General features: G+C 55.5%; 1 protein-coding gene across 9 annotated transcripts in view; it reads left to right on the top strand.

Annotated features, from left to right (window-relative positions):
• KCNT1 (potassium sodium-activated channel subfamily T member 1) overlaps positions 1-19,960 on the top strand; it is a 79,520-nt gene that overhangs the window by 27,212 nt on the left and 32,348 nt on the right. For 7 of the 9 annotated variants that reach the window (XM_066201272.1, XM_066201270.1, XM_066201274.1 and 4 more), the window contains exon 1: positions 9,340-9,620. The exons of the other annotated variants lie outside the window; for them this stretch is intronic. In XM_066201272.1, coding sequence (XP_066057369.1) covers positions 9,472-9,620 — 149 coding nt within the window. In that variant the 5' untranslated portion in view covers positions 9,340-9,471. Of the gene's footprint in view, positions 1-9,339; positions 9,621-19,960 lie in introns of those variants that run through there. 9 annotated transcript variants of the gene reach the window in all.

The following is a 19,960-nucleotide window of genomic DNA, read 5'->3' as shown; positions in this document are numbered from 1 at the left end:
CTAGTCCTGCCCACACAGCCTGATGAGGCTGTCACAGACTCCGCGGAGTTCATGCCTCATTTCTGCAGCACACTGTGAATTCCTCTTTATGGGGACTTGCCATTTTCTCTGTCTTATGTAATGTATCACAAAAAGAATGCTGAGACGAATGAAAAAAAAAATGCATGGGAAATGGTACCTGGCATCATCCAGCCACCCTGGGGAGGGAAGAAAATGCTATTACCACGAGACGTAATTGGCAGTGCTGATGGAGAGCCCTGAAGCCAAAATTTCTTCTTTGAATGTCAATCATTTTTCTTGGGCTTTTTTTTTTTTTTTTAGAAGTTTTATGGAAGTTTTTAGATGCTAACTCTCCACGTTTTCCAGCAGAAACCCTTAGCACCATTTAATGAGCAGGCACTGCTCTGCATCACATTACGATTTCGGCGCTTTGAAAGCAAAGCTGCTGCAGGAACATCACTGGGAAAAAAAAAAAAAAAAGAAAGAAAAAGGTTGGGAGTCCTTTAAAACTGCAGAGTGGGAATCACTGTGGCATTTTGAAAGTCCCTGTGAAATTACTTCCTGGTGAGTGAGCTCTGCCAGGCGGCTCAGGGGTGTTTGCAGCAGCGAGGGAGCGGGAACGCCGCGGTGCCGTCTCCATCCCGAGCACCGCCGGCTCCTCCAGGCACTTCGCTGCCGGGCACGAAACCAAATCCCGGCAGAGTTCGTGAGAGGTGCGTGGGGAGCACGAGGAGCCTCTGCAGCTCCTGCTGCCACATCCCCTGGGAGAAGCTGGAGTGAATCCAGGGCGAGCCGGGTGTCCCCTGGAGCAGGGTGTCCCCCGGAACTGGGTGTGTCCCCTGGAGCTGGGTGTGTCCCCTGGAGCTGGGTAACTTATTTGGGTCCTGCCCTGTCACCTCCTCAGCTCCTCCCGGCTGGGTTTGGGTGCTGCCCTGTCCCCTCCTCCCGGCTGGGTTTGGGTGCTGCCCCTGTCCCCTCCTCCCGGCTGGGTTTGGGTGCTGCCCCTGTCCCCTCCTCCCGGCTGGGTTTGGGTGCTGCCCCGTCCTCTCCTCCCGGCTGGGTTTGGGTGCTGCCCCGTCCTCTCCTCCCGGCTGGGTTTGGGTGCTGCCCTGTCCCCTCCTCCCGGCTGGGTTTGGGTGCTGCCCCTGTCCTCTCCTCCCGGCTGGGTTTGGGTGCTGCCCCTGTCCTCTCCTCCCGGCTGGGTTTGGGTGCTGCCCTGTCCCCTCCTCCCGGCTGGGTTTGGGTGCTGCCCTGTCCCCTCCTCCCGGCTGGGTTTGGGTGCTGCCCTGTCCTCTCCTCCCGGCTGGGTTTGGGTGCTGCCCTGTCCCCTCCTCCCGGCTGGGTTTGGGTGCTGCCCTGTCCTCTCCTCCCGGCTGGGTTTGGGTGCTGCCCTGTCCTCTCCTCCCGGCTGGGTTTGGGTGCTGCCCTGTCCCCTCCTCCCGGCTGGGTTTGGGTGCTGCCCTGTCCTCTCCTCCCGGCTGGGTTTGGGTGCTGCCCTGTCCTCTCCTCCCGGCTGGGTTTGGGTGCTGCCCTGTCCCCGCGGTGCCCGCTCCGCTCCGCCGGCAGCGCAGCCGGGGCTGACTCATGCTCGGGGAGCGCTGCCCGGCCTCGGCTCTGCTGGGTGAGGACCCGGCGCCGCTCTCATTAAATCCTGGGAAGCAGAGAGTGACCCCGTTATGTACTCACCTGGAAAAGTGACTTGGCCGCGCCTCATTACTGTGCTCTGCCTGCCTGCAGACTTTTCATGCTTCCCTTGCAGATATATATTTAGATTTTTTTTTTACCCGAGGGTTTTTAATTTCCTCGCTGGCTTAAGCAGCTGCGACAGGTACACGCTTTACCTTCCATTTTTTTCCCCCCCGGCCATTCTAGCCTGCCATCGGCTTTGTAAAGGAGCAGGGAGAGATTGGGAGGCACAGAAAAGCTTCGGGGTCTCACTGCTCTGCTTGTGAGGCTGCCAAACGCACCCAGGGGTGCGAACCGCGTCGGCAGCACCGTGGCTTTGTGAGGGAGGTTTGTTCAGCAGCTGCTCGGGCGTGCTCTAGTTCTCCTCCTCCCCGCCAAGCAGCCCCGAGTTACCACACCGCGACTGCAGCTTTCGTGCTCGTGGCTGATGAGCCACACTTAGAGAGGTAAAAACGGCTTTGCAAAGGCTGCGATGACAGTTCTGGGATTCAGCGTGGGGCTCCCGCGCCGCCGTTACATAAGGGCTGCTCCGACTGCCGGGGACCTGGGGAGTCACCTGGGGAGGGGGACCTGCCCTCCCTGCTCCCCGCCAGCCAAAATGAGGGGGGTTTGTTTGGGAATCCCCTCCGTCCATCTGCAGATGCGTCCATCTGCAGATGCATCCATCTGCATCCATCGGCTGGTTGGGCACCGGCTGAGCCCACGGCAGTGGGAGCAGCCTCGTGGCTCGGGGTGGGAGGGAGATTTCAGGGCGCTGCTCCTATCACTGGGCAGTTCCTGGAGTCCTGGGTCCTCTCCTCTAAACCTTAAGTCGTTAACATTTGAGATGTTAATGCAGAGAACACTGGGAAGAGGAGAGAAATCAAAGGCTCTTCTGGTATCAGCCCGTCCCCCTCCGGGCTCACAGCCTGCCTGCAAGCTCTGGATGTGTTTTCTTACTTTACATAATTTTTCCATCTCTCTCCATCAGCCCAGCTCTTCAAAGGCTTCCTTCTGTTTCCAGCTCTCTCGCAGCTGCTAAATCTGCTCTCCTCTGTGCTTTCCAAAGTGTTCCTCCTTCCCCAGAACTCCATTGCTGCGGTTTATTGGAGAAGTCTCCCAAACTCTGCTGAGGATGAGGCAGGAGCTGCTGCCTGGTGCTGCTGGGTTGTGCTGCCTGGTTCAGCTGCCAGGGCTAAATAGGGAAAGCGAGGGAATAAAAAACGCAGGCAGCGAATTTCTGCCTGTGCCATGCAGATCCTGCTGCGGCCCCGCTCGGCCAAAGGTTCCTGCGGGTGTGTGACGGTGTCAGTGAAAATCGGTGTTCCCCCGCTCCAGGCTCTCTCCTGGCGGGTTTATTTGGTTTGCCAGGATGCCAAGGGAAGTGCGGTGGGGATGGAGCATCCCCCCAGACCCACAGTGGTCGGGGCTGACCCCACAGAGATCCTTGGAGGTGAGTCCCCTCCAAAGGTGGCTGTGGCTGAATGGAGAGAGGGAATTTGGTGCCGTTGTGATTTTGGCAGCCGCACTCAGCCCGACCGCTGTCCCGGCCAGGTGCTGCGATGACAGAAACCCCCTGCAGTTTGTGAACTTTCCCTGAAATGCTTTTAATGACAGCTTAATAATAACACTTAGTGCTGGGTACAGAGCTTCTCACCCCTGGAACCGAAAGGCTTTCTCGTGAGAAGGGTAAGGACCATTATCCCCCGTGCTCGCAGGGGGGGAATAGCTGCTTTTATTTGCGAGCCTAATTATAACAAGTGGAATTAATCAACTTTTCATATGAATGGTGCTGCTTTTTAAAGACAAATGCCAGAAAGGAGTCCTAGAGACAAAGGAGGGCTGGGAGTGGTGTAGATCCTTCTGACGGCTTCTCAGGGAACTCGTCAGAGCCTGCGGAGCACAGGCATTAACCCTGCCAGGGCAGAGTGGGGAGGGAAAGGTGAGGCAGGGCCCGGTGTGTGTTTAGTGGTGCCCTGGCCCGTGCTGAGGGCTGTTTGTGAAAGCTGCTGCTGCCCCTGTGTGCTCTTCCCTCTGTTTCCCCTCTCCAGCTGCTCCAAGCCCCATTGCTTGGGAATATTCCCCCAGCTCCTGTGCACTCCGTGTGGCGCATGGAGGAATTCCATTGAAATAATTATTTCGGTCATTGATTAGTTTCTTGGCGGGAGAGGCCATCACCTTCCTGTGAAGTCACTGAGTTTCGGGGTTTTTTTTCCTCCCCTCCTCTCTGCCCTGCTCTGCATCCCCCTGGTGCATCCTGGCCCTCTCCAGCCCGCAGGGAAGAGGAGAGAGGTTCTTGTGCTGAGGCCGGGGATTGTTTTGGCGGCTCGTTTTGGCTGCGGCCTCTCGGTGTGGCGGTAATGGGCACTGAGTACCCGAGCGCTCTGAGTGCAGCCCTGAGATGCTTTCCGCGCCCTGCCCTGCTGCTCACAGCCCATTACCGCGTGGGTTCACCTCAAAGGGAGCCCAAATCCTGGGAAATCCGCCCATTATCCCGGGCACTCAGCTGCTGAGGGGCTCTGCTCGCAGGGAAGGCAGGAGGCAGCACCCCCGGGGACAGAGGGCACGGAGATTCGAGGCAGGACACGTTTGCAAAGTGCTTTGAATTGCAAAGTGCAGCCTCTCCTGGCCCTGGGCTGCCCCAGCAGCGCCAGCCCCGCGGCATTTGTGTCTCAGCCCCGGGACAGCCCCAGCTCACCTGGATGCACCTCTCCGGGAGCGGCAGGTAGGAGTCATCCCCCACCCCAGCCCCTCAGGAAGGATTCGACCCTCGGTGTAATTTAAATTTCGTCTTTGACAGAGCCCTGCTGGCTCTCCCAGCAGTGCTGAGCTCCTGCTGCCACGCCAGGGGCCGTGGGCCAGGGAGGACCTTCCTCTCCAGGCTAATGGAAAGAAAATGGAGAGAAGGTTTTCTTTTTTTTAATTGACTCGGGATCAATAGGTAAAAGTATTTCCTTAGCACTTTTATTAATAAATACCTACATCCTTGCTGCCCAGGGAGGGTTCCCAGGCGTCTGCTGTGTATTCTCATACTTACAATCTGCGTTAATCAATGTATTGGTATTGAATGTTTGACTGTAAAAGGAGCTGGAGCTCTTTGGGTTCAGCGCTCCCACTGACTGTAATTCCAGAAGATGACGGACAGTCAAAAATCCTGGCAGAAGGAGCTGTTTTGTTGGGAAAAGGGTTCCTTGGGGCACCCTGGAGCAGGGTGGGCTGTTGGGGGAGCAGGTGAGGGGATCCTGGCAGTCTCAGGGGGTTCTGAGGGTGTCCAAGCACCACATCCCTGTGCGTGGGAGCAGCTCTGGCACTGCACAGGGATGGAGAAGCCAAGTTCTACACAGGGAAAGAGGATGAAACACCAACGTTGGTGTTTTTTTTTTTTTATTTTCTTTTTTTTTTTCTTTTTTTTTTTCTTTTTTTTTTTCTTTTTGGCAAATTCACTGTTTTCATTGAGGCAAATGTCAGAGGGGAAAAAAATCATTCTGGTGAGGAAGCAGAAGCTCCTTTCTCTGTGATTTTAACTTCCCATTGGGGTAGAGAATGATTAGCAAATAGAGAGAGAAAAAAAAATCAAATCTTTAGATTTCCTCAGAAACACAGACATTTCCAGGCAGTTCTGCTGCTGAGGGATATTTCAGCTGGTGGTTTGTTTTTTTATTTTTTTGTGGCCTGGCTGCAGGATCCTCGGTGGGAGGGGGGGGTGGTTTTTTTGCAGGGCTCTGCCTGAGCCTTGGCAACCTCCAAACACTGGCAGCTTTCGAAAAGCAATTTTGCAGAGTGCCTGGTGACAACGTAGGGCATTCCCTGGCGACTCCGGGGCAGGACTGGTGCATGTGCACTTTGGAAAAAAAAAACAAAACACTCCAGCAAGAGGCTGTGCCAGGCAGGTTCGTGCATTTATCTGAATATTAGTGGCCCTCTGAAGTTTATTGAGCGGATAATGTCACGCTGTGACATTTGTCGGGGTCTCGAAACACAGGAGGTGTTGGTGGCAGTAATAAATTACGTGGGATCTTGTTTTTCCCTGGTGTTGTTACATAAAGGGAGGTCAGGGTTGCTCTGCAAAGGCGCAGAAACGCAGAGGGGCCACGCGGGGAAAGGTGATTTTCCTGGAGCTGCTTGCCAAGCGTGTCCAGGGGTTCCTGGAGGGATAATAATGAGCATTAATGGCTTTTCAGCTCGGGGTCCCTGGAGTTAACATTTTATTTGTACGAGCACAGCCCCTCCTTAGAGCAGCAGCTCTGTGAGGTTCTGACTGCTCGAGAGCACAAGCTCTTCCTCCAAAACGTTTTTTTTCCCACCCAGGTCACTTTTTGTGGGTTTGGAATGATCTTGGCAGAGCTGGTGCCTGTTGGGATTTTTGAAATACTTTAACCTGCCTTTCCTTAAGGAGGTCTTGCAAAGTAACCCCCCTGGCTTGTGTCTGAACAGAGCAGCTTTGTTTGCCCGAGGATGGGAAAAGCTCAACCCCTTCCTGTATCATCAACTCCTTCTAATGGACGGGGGGATGGTTTATTATTAATAAGTTGGAAATGTGAGTAAAGGGAGTTTTGGCAGTTTGGGGCTGAAAGCGGCCTGGATAAAAGGGAGAATATTTAACAATGCAGTTGCTGTGGATTCAATTCAGAGCAATGAGGAAGCTGCTTCTTTCCTAATCTTATTTTCTGAAATATTATTACCCCTGCAACTGCTGCTCAGCAATTCCCTGCCATCCCTCCAGCCCCCGGCACAGCAGTGGTCTCTGCATAATGTAGATGCTGAAATGAGAAATCAGCACTTTGTAATGGGCTCTCGAACTAAAATTAAACACCGGTTTCCTGGCTTGCAGTCAGATGGTTGGCATTCAGCTGGCCCAGGGAAGTCTTTCTGGACCAGAGGAATCCTTATTTGGGCTTTGATGTTGCCGAGGTTGTGTCTTGTTGGTTTTGCCCACCTGAGTTTCCCTGGAAGGACGTGCTGTACAAACAAGGTGTGGAGCTGGCTGCTGTGTCCCCTGGGCAGGAGAGCAGGGGATGTGTCCTCCCTGCAGAGCTGGCTCAGGTGACACAGCCAGGCTCTTTCTAGGAACAGGCTGCTTCCCAGCCAGAGGCGGTGGGAGTGCTGGATGTACTGGGCTGCGTTCGCTCTGGGTTTCTGCCTCACTCCTCCTCCCACTGCTCTCTTTGACACAGCAGCAGCCTGGGACTCTCAGGGCTGGGGGAGGAGAGGCTCCGGGTCTTCAGGTGAAGCGAGGAACACATTGTATTGCTGAGAGAGGAATATTTTTTTCTGACAGAAGCACAGCAAAGGAGCTGCTCTGGCAGCTCGGGGCAGGGCTGAGCGCTCTGAGGGCTCACAGGTGCTCTGCTCAGCTTTGGGCGACCTCTTTCCTCCCCCAGAAGGGGAATGGTTGCTCAGACCCGCAGCCCTGGCTGTGGTTTTTTTGTGCCCTGGTGTCAGATCATGCCCCTCTGTCTGGTTTTCCTGTCTTGGTTTGTGTTTAAGCTGTTGACAGAAAAGGAGAGGCTCCTGTGGGCAGGATCTGAGCTCCTCGAGGGGCTCTTTGATGTGCTCCCTGTCACCTCCTGCACAGCACAGGCGTGACAGCAGAAGTTTGTATTTTCTGTTAAAAATTCCCCAGGTCTTCCCCTAATCCCTCTTCAGTTCCTGCCGCTGTGTGAGGGCATTAGTGCTGAGATGAATAACTTAAGCCTAAGCCCCTTTTCACATCTAATCACAAGCCTAAAATTAATGTTCTTCTGCAATTAGGAGTACAATAGAACGTAGAATTCACCCAAGAAGTGACACCTGATTGCCCCATCCCAGTGGCTCTGTGGCCCAGGAGGATTTATCAGGGCACACTCCAGCCCGCAGGGCTGACGGATTATATTTGGTGTTTGAGAACAACCCCGAAGTAGAGAGATATGGAGCAAAAAGTCAAAGAGCCTGAATCAAACCATGAGGCAGAAAGGAATGACTTGGGTGGAAAAATGAATGTATTGAGCTAATGAATCATTTCGAGGCAAAACAAGAAATTAAATGTACTCTGAAAGCCGGCACATTAAGCAAAGGGCTGCGGGTTTTTTTATCCATTTTGCATTTCCAAATGCCGAAACAAAGTCTGTCGGGTGGTGAAATCCCATTAAGAAATAATGCTGGGAGCAGGGAAACCAGGATTTGGTTAACAGGAAATGGGGGCTTTGCTTCTCCTCCCAGGGCAGCCGGGGACTGCCTTTGTGCCGTGGGGCAAGGGATGGGTGGGTGCTGATGTCTGGGGGAAGAGCAGAGCTCAGCGTGCCTGACAGCTCCTGGCAGGACAGGGGAAGCCAAGGACCGGCCTTTTCCTCCTGGAATTTGGCACAGACTGGTGATCCTGGGTGTTCTGACAGCTCGGCAGGGGGATGGAAAGTGTGGTTAGGCCGTGGAGCTGTGCCAAAAGGGAATTGTCAGCTTTTCATTCTGAAAGGGAAGTGCTTTGGATCCCAGAATTCCCACCCCAGCTCCTGCCCTGCTCTCCCAGCCAGCCTCCTCACAGCTACAGCTCCCAGGCTCAGGGGGGACCCTGCCAGTCAACACGTTGGCCTTTTGTACAAAAACCATTTTAAAAAATCCTGCGGTGGAGCCTGATTATTCATATTGATTTAGGTCCTGGCGTGGTGACCACCAGTGAATTCATTCTTCATTTCCAGCCTGAAAAGGGGCAGCACCGCCCTGCAGTGGGGCTGGGCCGTGGGGCAGCACTGGTGTGATGGGTTGGCACAGTTTGGGGTGGGGTTGGCACAGTTTGGGGTGGGGTTGGCACCTTGGGGGTGGCACGGCAGGAGCTGGGTGACGTGCCGTGGTGACACTGCTGTCCGTGGTGCTGAGCCCTGTGCCCCACGCAGGCCGTGGCACCTTCGAGACGCTTTTTGTTCCTGGCTGCCATCAAACCAACCAGGAGCAGCTCTGGACTGGCGGCATTCCCAAAATAGGGAAGGATTCAGGATGCTTTCCAACCCCACCTGTGCACTCAGGTGTTATCTCCAGCTCGGCTCTCCCCTGGCCACGGTGAATTCCCTTTTCTCTTGGATATCTTGACAAATCGATGCCAAGGGTGTTGAAGGGGCAGCAGATTTTGCTGCCACCTGAAGAGGGAAACGTGAGTCACTCTGGGCCGGGTCTGGTGCACCTGCCCGGCCAGGTGAGCAGGAACTGAGCCCTGCTGGGCGCTCTGAGGGAGCAGCAGTGAGTTCCTCCCTGCCGGGTTCACAGCGGGTGCGTTCAGGAGGGGACAGAGCTCTGCTGCTTTGTGCCTGAGAGAGCCAAACCTGCTGAGTCTGTTCCCTGGCACGCAGTCTGCACGCTGCTCTGCACACAGAGGAATGAGATAAAATAGCTTCCTCCTCCTCGTGTTGCTACCGAAAAACAGCGATGGGGGAAAAAAAAAATAATATAATCCTTCAGCCCCTGCCCTGCCTGTGGTGATAAGAGCAGTGCAATCCTTCTTTTGACAGAGTCAGGCGAGGCAATTTCATTATTTAGCAAACAAAGCCCTCTCAGATTTCTGCGTCGTGGATTTTTTTTTTTCCCCCGGCGGTTTTGCACCAAATTTGTTGCAGCAGCAGCAGCAGCAAGGCCAGAGAGTTTGCCTTGACTCCCCTCACTACCAAAATAAATGTACAGGGCAGGATTGTTCCACTGAGCAGCCGTGACTGGGGAGAGGAGAAGAAGGAAGGAGATGGTACGTGCCGACAGCTCTAAACTGATTGCGGTGAGGATTGCTATGTATGAGAGAGTTCAGGGGGGAAAGAGGAGGAAGTCACAGAGGCAGCCGAGGCTGGCAGGATGGCAAGAGCCAAGCTGAAGAATTCCCCTTCCGAGAGCCATTCCCATGTCAAAACCGTCCCACCGGCGACGACAGAAGATGTCCACGGGGTGAGCCCCTTGTTACCATCTCGGAGGATGGGATCCATGGGGAGTGATGTCGGACAAAGGTATTGCAGGACTGCAGTGGTGCGTGGGGAGGCTGGGCGGGGGAGGCAGCACCTTTTATCTTTTAAATGAGAGGGGAAAGGATTAGTGCCTCCACGGGCTGGAGGGGTGGTGGATCAAATCCTGGATTGCCATGTTAAAGAGCCACGCCAGCTCCAAAGTTCTGTTATGAAATAGGGAGCTGGAGCAGAAGGAAACCAGTTCCTTTAAATTTTTTATGGGTGCTTCTTGAATTTTTTTTTTTTTTTTTTTAAATATGCCTGAAGCATGTCTGAATGGCAGCCTGGGGCTGCCACACACCACTGTTAACTTGCACTGCACCTTCCCTGTGCAGTATAAACCCCAAGCTTATTTGCACTGCTAACGCCACGGTACTCACTGTACACAAGCACCATGTTTGCATGGCAGGAGGGATGCTCGGTCCCCCCTCATCTGAGCAATAATTTATTTGTATCTGCAATTAAAAAAAAAAAAAAATTAAAAGGAAGCTGCCATAGGAAATGCTGCAGCCCTCCTGCAAGCACAGGGCTGAGTGTAGAGGGAGGAAGGAGCTGTTTTTTCAGGAGGAGGAGAACGCTCTGCGCTGCTCTGGGGATTTCAGTGATTCAGAAGGAGCCAGGTCCCCTGGTTACGATGAGGATGCGAATGTCACTAATTCAGTTCTTGTTCTGTTCGTTCCATTTTCTGTTCCATCCTCCTCCGCCATCTACCCAGCCTTCCAGCCCATCCATGCTGCCTCACCTGTGACTGTGTACTGTACGTCTCCTGGGATGGGATTTGGTGCAAATGAGCACGGTGGGAAAGCTCCCCTGCTCAGGGGGGGGCTTTTACTTGTTTGGCCTTAGGCTGGAATGAATTAATGCCTCAGCTTCTGCCTCTTGGCATATCTGGGGGGAGTGTGGCAGGGAGCCAGGAGCAGCAGCTGTGGTGCCCGCCGGGGAAGCCGGGGAGGGAGGAGTGTGCCGGGGAGCACCGGCGTGGCTGCTGCCGGTGCCGGGCACATGCTTCAGTCTCCAGGTCTGGGAGGAGGCAGATTCCTGGTGCCCTGGGGAGGGAGCTGTGGGTGTGTGTCCCTGGCGTGCTGTGCCAGCGCTCCAGATGGCACCGGGGCCGGGGCTGTGGTGAGCAAACACCGGGAGCTGGTGGGGAGCTGCCTCTGACTCTGCCAGGCAAGGGCTCACACGTGTGGAGGCTGAGGATGGGCATTGTGCAGGTGCAGTGGGAATAAATCCCCGGAGCTGGTGTGGTCTCGGAAGGTTTTGACATCCTGGGTCTGCTCCCAGTGCTGTTTGTGGTCCGGTTCTGTGCCTTGCTTTGGACCTGTCCTGGGGTACCTGAACCTCTGAGGGCACATCCTGAGCATCACCACCACGGGCAAAGCCTTTGGAGCAAGGCTGCTTCCTCTCCGTGCTCCTCCAAGTTCTGGTGGTGTCTCCCCTCAGGACAGGGTCAGTGGTCAAACCAGATGTGTGAGGGCCAGAGAAATACAACTGGGAGACTGGTACGAACTCATCCCGCTGATCAGCAGTGAATAAACCTGCCAGAGGGGCTTCTCCTCTCTGGCACCCAGGGGCTTGGTGGGCTCCTGCCCGAGTCCAGGGGGCCAAAACTTCATCCCAGGGCTGATCCTCCTTGGTTTTTGTGGGAGCACAGCACAAAGCGGGGAAGCTGCAAGGCACTATTGGATCTGGAGGGAGGCAGTTCCAAAAATCGCATCACTACGGTGTTTTGGTGGACCCTCAAGAGAAGGTGCCCCAGGGCTGTGTAAAGACCCAATTCCCTGGGTTTCACTGGAATTCTCGGTGATTTGCTGCAATCCTGTTGTAAGAGGCTGCTGCTGTGAGGCAGGGGAGCTGGTGGAACACTGTGACAGCCCCGTGGCAGAGCCCTGCCCGCCGCAGCCTGCGGTGTCTGGATTCCCCACTGCCAGCATCTCCTGCTTCCCAACAGTGAGCTGGTAACTGAGGCTGAGATTCCTGCACTTCTCTTCCACTGCTGCAGCGAAGGCAGGGGGATTGGTTTGGAAGTGACGAGCGAAGAGTTTGAGATGCTTCGTGTCACCCAAAGCAGAGTTAGCAACGGCAATTGTCCCGGGGAGCTGGGAGTGAATTTCCAGGTGGTGGTGGAAGGAGATGTGTGTTGCAGGATGCAAATGATTCCTCCTGATGATTGAAGCCAGGGAAATTTATTCTCACCTACTTTATTTACCTCCTTACTCTTGTCTCTGAGTCACTGCAGCATCTCAAAGCTTTTAGGGGTTCCCAGTCAAAACAGGAGGAAAGGATTTGAATTCATCTGAGGAAAAACCACTCCAGGGCTTGGGAGTAAAAAGGGGGATTCAGGACTGCCCCCGGGCAGCCAGGGCAGGGATATTTTCCTGTGTCTGGTGACCTGCAGGTGGGATGGGACCAGCCCAGGTTGCCCATGTGGAAGTGTCCTCCACCAAAGAGGCTTGGAGTTGTTTCTGTGTGCCAGGGATTGCTGTGGGATGGGGATGGAAGCGGGAGCCTCGTGGCCATGCCAGGGGGGGCAGGCTCAGCTGCAGACCGGCTGCCTGGGCACTGAGACTCCCCTGGCACCGGGTGACAGTGCCTGGAACCAGCCAGGAGAGGTTGAGTCTTCTCCCTGCATCCAGGCTTTTCCTGAGGCATGTTTGTCCCTTGTGCTGGGAGAAATTTGAAAGGGGAAGGTGTGAAGGGAAGCAGAGCTCCAGGGAGCACTCTGTGCTCGGGAAGGAGCTGCTGGCAGGAGGCAGGACATGCAAACATCTGTTTGGATCCCGTTTCAGGACCGGCGATCTCCCTGCAGCACCCGAGGTGCGGGTTTGGAAGCACAAACAAAGGTTTTTACAAGATAACCACGTCCTGTTTGTGCAGCTCTGCTGGGAGCAGGGGAAGCTCTGCCCACTGCCTGTCCCAGGGCACGCCGGGGCTCTGCAGGGATTGCAAACATTCCCGTTTGCTGTCTGCTTTGGATGCTCTTCCCCAAGCCTTGGCAGGGCTCTGAGTCCCCTCCCTGCCCCTCACCTCCTTCAGCTGTGTTTGTTGAGCTGCCCATAACAGAACTGTGAGGGAGGGAGATTAGCATTGCAGAAGAGCTGGGCTTGGAGAGAAGCTGGAGGGCTCTTCTCCAAAGCTGGACTGGCCTTAAAGTTGTCCCAGCTGGCTCAGGACCGGTCCTGCTGAGTTTTAAACACCTCACCGGGCATTTCTCAGCTTCTGTGGGTGCCAGGTGCAGGGTTGGCTCATTCTCAGGGTGAATAATTCTTCCCTTGCCGCATCTTGTACCTGTTCTTCTCCCTTGTCCCTTTTGCTGTGTGTCCCAGAGGAGCCTGGCTGCTCCTCTCCTGCCGGGCAGCCCCAGGCAGCAGCTGGATCCTTCCCTCCCTTCCTTTCTCCTTCAGGCTGCTCACTCCCACCCCTCCCAGCCTTGCCTCGTCTCTCAGTTGGAGATATTTTTGGCAGGAATAAATGGGACTCTGCCTCAGCCCAGTCAACAAGGTGGCTGGAGTCTCCTCAGTGGGGAAGGGCTGCGCTCTGCTAGGCTGGGTTTAATGCGGGGTTCTTTGGAGATAAAGCGCTCCAGAGAGTGAGGAATTCACCCAAACCTCTCTGAAAATAGAATTTCTGACCGATGGATGTTTGTTCCCCCCAGGGGCAGCCTGCTATTAACAAACAGGACTTGCTAAATGTGGATTTTCTGCCTGACACTTGCACACAAACGAACCACGGAGAGGTCTGATCTGGCCAATGAAACCACCACAGTCCCTGCAGGAGCTCTCCAGGTGATGCTCTCCATAGGAAACATTTTTAACATTTCCTTAACAAAAGCCTTTTCCAGCAGAGACCTTTCGGAGCCCTCTCTGTGCTCTCAGCAAATGCCACGGGCCAGTTTGCTGCCTCAGCTCTGGGTGAGGTGTTTTTGTGCAGGAGAAAAGCTGTGCCAGGGTCATCCCCTGCGTGGGGTTTGCCCATCCCTGCTGTGGTCCAGCCCTGGGTCTCCTGCTGCTTCCCTCCTGGATGGGGATGAGGGTTTGTACCAGAAATACGAGCAGGGCTGAGGTGTCAGGGTGGTCTGTGCCAGACCTGGCCCCTGCTCTGCTCTCTCTGAGCTGGGGACATCAGTGACGCTTTGTGAGGGAGGGCAGGACCCAGCGTTGCTGGGGGAGCCTTTCTGGAGAAGATCTGAAAGAGAATCTGGGGCATCCAACACGTTTTGCTTGTGAAGCACTTTGGCTTTGATGTGCTCGACTGGGCTGGGCTGGACTGGGCTGGCTGGGACGTGTTTTTGGGGGGCTATCTCTGCGTGGGGGGCACTGGGGTTTGCTCTGGGGTGTGGCTGTTGGCTGGCAGTGTGTTCATCTCTGCCCACATCTCCCAGCCTTGCCCTGGCAGTGCCCAACCCAGGGGCTGCTCTCAGCCTTGGGTTCCAACCTCCCAGCCCTGCCCGTGGAGGGCTGAGCATCCCCTGTCCTGCCAGCCTGAGCATCCCCTGTCCTGCCAGCCTGAGCATCCTCTGTCCTGCCAGCCTGAGCATCCCCTGTCCTGCCAGTCTGAGCATCCTCTGTCCTGCCAGTCTGAGCATCCTCTGTCCTGCCAGTCTGAGCATCCCCTGTCCTGCCAGCCTGAGCATCCTCTGTCCTGCCAGCCTGAGCATCCCCTGTCCTGCCAGCCTGAGCATCCCCTGTCCTGCCAGCCTGAGCATCCCCTGTCCTGCCAGCCTGAGCATCCTCTGTCCTGCCAGCCTGAGCATCCTCTGTCCTGCCAGCCTGAGCATCCCCTGTCCTGCCAGTCTGAGCATCCTCTGTCCTGCCAGCCTGAGCATCCCCTGTCCTGTCAGCCTGAGCATCCTCTGTCCTGCCAGCCTGAGCATCCTCTGTCCTGCCAGCCTGAGCATCCTCTGTCCTGCCAGTCTGAGCATCCTCTGTCCTGCCAGCCTGAGCATCCTCTGTCCTGCCAGCCTGAGCATCCTCTGTCCTGCCAGCCTGAGCATCCTCTGTCCTGCCAGCCTGAGCATCCTCTGTCCTGCCAGTCTGAGCATCCCCTGTCCTGCCAGTCTGAGCATCCCCTGTCCTGCCAGTCTGAGCATCCCCTGTCCTGTCAGCCTGAGCATCCTCTGTCCTGCCAGCCTGAGCATCCCCTGTCCTGTCAGCCTGAGCATCCTCTGTCCTGCCAGTCTGAGCATCCTCTGTCCTGCCAGCCTGAGCATCCTCTGTCCTGCCAGCCTTGATGTGCTTCCCTTGGGCTCCTCTCCTGCCAGGCCACTGCCCACACCTCTGGGGGATGCTGAGGGTGTTTTCAGGGCGGGATCACTGCAGGAATGGAGCTCAGGGCAATATGCAAATTGATCCTGATGCTCGGGGCACGATCCCGGATCCCGCCGGCAGCTGCCATCCCTCACACAGAGCAAAGCAGCACGGCAGCGATTCCAGCCTCCGGGCCGTGAGCCCGGCTGCTTCTTTTCCTTCCTGGAACTGCCCCAAAGTGCCGGAACGGCCCCGAGCTCTGCTCACCCTGCCGGCTTTGTAGCCACTCCTCCGCGCAGGGACAGCACCGACACCCCCGTGTGCCATGCGGGGCTCGGCCCTGAGCTCTCTCCAGCTTCTGGGTGTGTTTGTGGCTGCTCCTGTGTCCCTCGGACCCCAGGCCCTCTATGGCAGGGAGTGTTTGCCCTGCGGGCGCGGGGCGATGCCGCCCCCCGAGCTGGGTGCCGGAGGGGAGCAGGCTGAGCTTTGGGAGTGCTGAGCTCTCCTCCCACGGCTGCCGAGCATCTCGGTGCCCTACATAGCCCTGACAGGCAGACACGATCCTCACCTCAGGGTGCCACACTCGGCACTCGGGCTTCTGCTCTGTTTATTTTCGGATCCTCGTTCCCATCAGGTCCCATCGGGTCCCCTCAGGGCACGGGGATCAGCACGTTCCTCCCCCAGGGGAGGCTTTCCTGCTTGCTGGGAGAGTGGCACCTCTCTGAGTGGGCCGTGAGGGTCTCACATGCCACCTCCGAATCTGTCCACAGTCCTTCCCTCACAAGGATCAGTCACTTGTCAGGGCTGCAGGGACTCGTTTAGCTCATTAGCAAAGGCAGGAGCTGTGTGTCACAGCAGCCTGAGCATCTGCAGGGCCCCTTTGCCCAGGCTTGGCAGTGCCCGCCCTCTCCATCGACCTGAAAGGAGCTTGTAGCCAGCTGGGATCGGTCTCTTCTTCCAAGAAACAACCACGAGGACAAGAGGAAACGGCCTCAGGTTGTGCTAGGGGGGGGATTTAGGTTGGATTTGGGGCAAAGTTCCTTTACCAAAAGGGTTGTGCAGCCCTGGCACAGGTGGAGTCCCCATCCCTGGAGGTTTCTAAATGATGCGTGGTCGTGGTGTTTGGGGACACGGCTCAGTGGTGGGCTTGGCAGTGCTGGGGGTAGGGTTTGATGATGGATTTGGTGACCTTAGAGCTCCTTTCCAACCTCCATGAAGGTGTGGCTGGCTCCGGGAGAGGCACAACTTTCTGGAAGGCGACTCCAGGCCAGGCTGGACGCTGGGCTGGGAACAGCCTGTCCGGCTGCAGCCAGCGCTGCTGCAGCTCTGGCACCGCGCCTGCCGCTTCCCAAACTTTATGTGTTGGAGCTGGGACGTGCCTTTTGCAGAGGAATGCCAAGGAAAAGTGCTCCTGTGGTTAAAGCAGCGCGGTGGGGAGGCAGCTGAGCCCGTGCTGCAGGTGAGCTCCCTCCTGCTCCTGCCCGTGTGGCTGCTCCCGTGCCGGTGGGGGCACAGCCGGTCCCTGTGGCACCTCTGCAGCTCTCTGCAGGTGCCTGGAGCTGCTGGTGGCTTCTCCAGGTGCCCAGCAGCACAGCTGGCTGAGTTCCTCCACACCAGGGCTGCTGGAGGCTCAAGCCCCTTCCCTGGGGTCACCCCCCAGCCGGGAAGGGGAGCTGCCCTCCCCTCCCCTCTTTGTGAGCAGACGTGTGCCTCTTCCTCTCACTTTCCCCTTCCTCTTGCTCGTTCCTTCTCCCCCTCTTTACTTTCTTTTTTCATCTCCTCCCATCTGTCCTTCTCACATCGGGCTATTTCGGGCTGAGTTTCTCACTGTCAGTATGGTAGGAGCCGTGGTGCAGCTCCTGTCTCTGGAGGGATGAGCTGGCTTTGGGGGAGCCTCCCCAGGCACTTACCTTGCTTGGCTCATCTTCACCCCCCTGCCTTGACCCCGAGCTGAAGGCGTTTCGAGATCAGGGTGAAAAGGCATTAAATCCTTCCCAGAGCTAATGGACAAGGTCATCAGATTTAATGCCTTTCCACCTTGGTCTTGAAATGCCTCCGAGCCTTGCGAGTGGTTATTAAAGCAGCCTGGAGCCAGGAGTGGTGTTGGCAGGTCATTACTTGTGTCTGTAACTTCCAGCAGCCTCGAGTCAAGGCATGTTTTTTTTTTGTTGTTGTTGTTTGTTTGTTTGGAAGTGATGGCTGTAAATTGAATAGGAAATGCACCACCAGGAGTGAATTTTTAATGCCCTTCATTTACCAAAAATTCGGGAGGCAGTGGTGACGGCGCAGACTTTGCTGGGAGGGAACAGGTCCCTGTGTGAGCAGGGCTGAGCTGGGGCTGTGCTTTGCTGCTCTCTCCCTCCGAGCATCCTGGAGCTCTTGGAACACGGGGACAGCATTTAGCCTCAAATTATCTGCACGAGGCCCGAGAGCTAAAAGCCACCCAGATCCCGCAGCGCCCTGGCAGAGCTGGAGGAGAGCTGGGGCTTGGGGCTGGCTGCCTTCCCCCCTGGAGAGAAGGGAGCTGGTTCTGCTGCCCCGATTCTTGGGGCACTGGAGCCCAGGGGTGCTGTGCACATCCCTGCCCAGCTCAGGGGGGTGCTGCCTTTGCTGGGAGGTGCTGGAGGCAGAGCTGAGGAGGCAGGATGAGGTGGAAGGTGCTGCTCAGCCCAGGAGCTGCCTCCAGCACGGGTGGGCAGGTGATTGCTCTCTCTTTTACATAAGCCAGCTTTATTATGGCTTCGTTCTAATAATAAACGTGCCTTTGTCTCCTCACCTCCTAATAAAACCTTCCCCTTCTGTCAGGGGCTGCAGCTGGAAGGGCGGGGGCAGACCTGTCTTCTGCAGCAGCCAAGAAGTTCCTTCCCCCTCTACTCCTCTCCTGTCTCCTTTTTTCCTTCGCTGCTCTGCTCCTCTGTCTGGGAGATGTTTCTTGTGCCAGCACCAGGACAAGTGGCCTCAGCTCCGCCTGCCTGGGCACAGCTCTGCCCTCTCAGCCCCTGGATCCTCCAGGGGAGCAGAGGTCGTTTCCCTGCCTGTGCCATCCCTGTTTTCCATGAGAATGAGGCGAGCTGAGGTTTGTCTGCTCTCCTGGAGCCAGACCTGGATGAAATAAGAAAGGTCAATTTGAAGTAGATTATCTAAAGCACATTAAAAGCCAGCGTAACCTTTCTGACTCCATTAAGTGGCTTTGGTTCTGCGTGTTGTAAATCACTGTTAAAGTGTTTTTAGGATCTGGAAAACGGCTGTTTTTTCCAAATGGGATTTGGAGTGATTTTTAGTTTTCTTAGAGAAATCTCCGTGTTTTCTCAGCAATTGGAGTGTTGGTGAGAATTTGAGTGTCTGGTGGGAAGAAAGAGAGGTTTCAGTGGGACACCTCAAATCACTTCTTCCCTCTGTGACCAGCACAACAAACTTCACTCATTTGGGAGCCAAAAGCACCTTTTTGTGGCAAAAAAAAAAAAAAAAAAAGAGTCATTTTACTGTATGTGCTTTAACCATGGAACAGAGTGGCCAAAGCCACCCTTGGGGAGGTTTCTGTCTGTCCGTGACTTTGGAATCCCTTTGGTTTGTGATGCCGCCATGTGAGTGAGGTGTTTATTCTCCTCCTGAGCCCCTGGCTTTGGGGGAAGCAATCCTGGGAATCCCAGTTCCCCAGACCCCTCAGGTTCTGCAGGACCCCGTTGATCTGTGTGGGTTGGTGACTTTGCTCTTTGGCTTTCAGCATGGTTTCTCTGCAGCTGGAATTAGCTCCTGTTCCTCTGTTCTCCCCGGCTGCCAGCTGGCACCAGATTAGGAGAAAACCAAATCACTTGCTGATTCTTTCCCCATAAACATCTCTGTGAGGGAGAAAAGGCCACGGTTCAAAACCAAACGCAGGCGGAGGGGCCCGAGCAGCCCCTGCTGCTAACGTGGGATAATCCAATTTAGCTGGAGGGAGCCTGAGCTGGCAGCTTCCTTCCCTCCTTCCCGAGGCTCTACTCTGCAGCTGGAGAAAATCCGGGCAGGAATAAATGCCAGGGCTGCTCCCAGGCACAGCTGCAGGGACAGCCCAGGGCTTGCTCCTGCTGGGAGAGGTGGCACGAGAGACCACTTTGGTGTGAATTAACTCCATGCTCCAGGAGGGGTTGCAGGAGAAAGCTGGAAATGAGCAGGGAAGATGGCAGGAGATGAGCCCAGAGAAGAAAAAGCTCTGGGGAGATCCTGCAGAACCCTCCAGCACCTAAAGGGGCTCCAAAAGAGCCGGAAAAGGACTTGGGATAAGGGCCTGGAGTGACAGGATGAGAGGGAATGGCTTCACACTGAGAGAAAGCAGGGCTAGATTAAATACTGGGGAGAAATCCTTCCCTGGCACAGGGTGCCCCACTCTGAGAATGTCCAAGGATACTCACCTGGGATAGAGGAAGGAGCAATGAGCTCCTCCCCAGCCTCTGCACAGACCAGAGCCCAGGAGCAGGAGCCAAAATAAATCCTGGCCCAGGGAGGCTGCTGCTCGTAGCTGAGGGATGGATCAGCTTCCTTTGGGCTCGCATTTCTGCTGAAATGGGAATTTATTGCTTTTATTTAGTTTGAACTGTGCTGGAGTGCTGCGGACTCGTAAAGCAAGAGCAAAATGCAAGAAAAAATCTTTATGGCCTGCAGCAGCCCCCTTGGCTCTGATGATATTTCTCGGTGTCCCTGGCTGGCAGTAAATAGGGGAAGGAGAGAGGGCGCTGCTGGAACAGGGCAGGGCTCAGGCTCAGTCAGTGCTGGGGACCCGGGGCTGTCCTGATGACAGCATCATTTTCCCAAGGGGTTTTTTTTTGTGCTTTGCAGCTGTAATTGCAGTGTTTGATAGCCCTGTGCTGTCTGTCTGTCTGTCTGTCTGTGAGATGTACAGTACACGAGCACAGGCCCTTTGCCTCCCACCCACTCTTGTTTTCCTGTGTTCTTCCTCGAACCCCTCATCACCCTCATCGTTCCTCTCTGTCATTCGATTTGATTTTTGGCTTATTTTTTTTAATTCTGTTTCCTTTTCCCTTCTCTGCTCATCACTGGTGTCCGTAAAACCAGCCCAGGAGAGGGGCACAATGCTGAGTTCCTGAAAGCAGCAACCCT

This window comes from Chamaea fasciata, unplaced genomic scaffold, assembly GCF_029207755.1.
Source record: "Chamaea fasciata isolate MVZ Bird 193981 ecotype frontalis unplaced genomic scaffold, bChaFas1.0.hap1 SCAF_20, whole genome shotgun sequence".
In the NCBI taxonomy this organism is placed as follows: Eukaryota; Metazoa; Chordata; class Aves; order Passeriformes; family Sylviidae; genus Chamaea; species Chamaea fasciata.
This window is presented reverse-complemented; position numbering and strand designations above follow the sequence as displayed.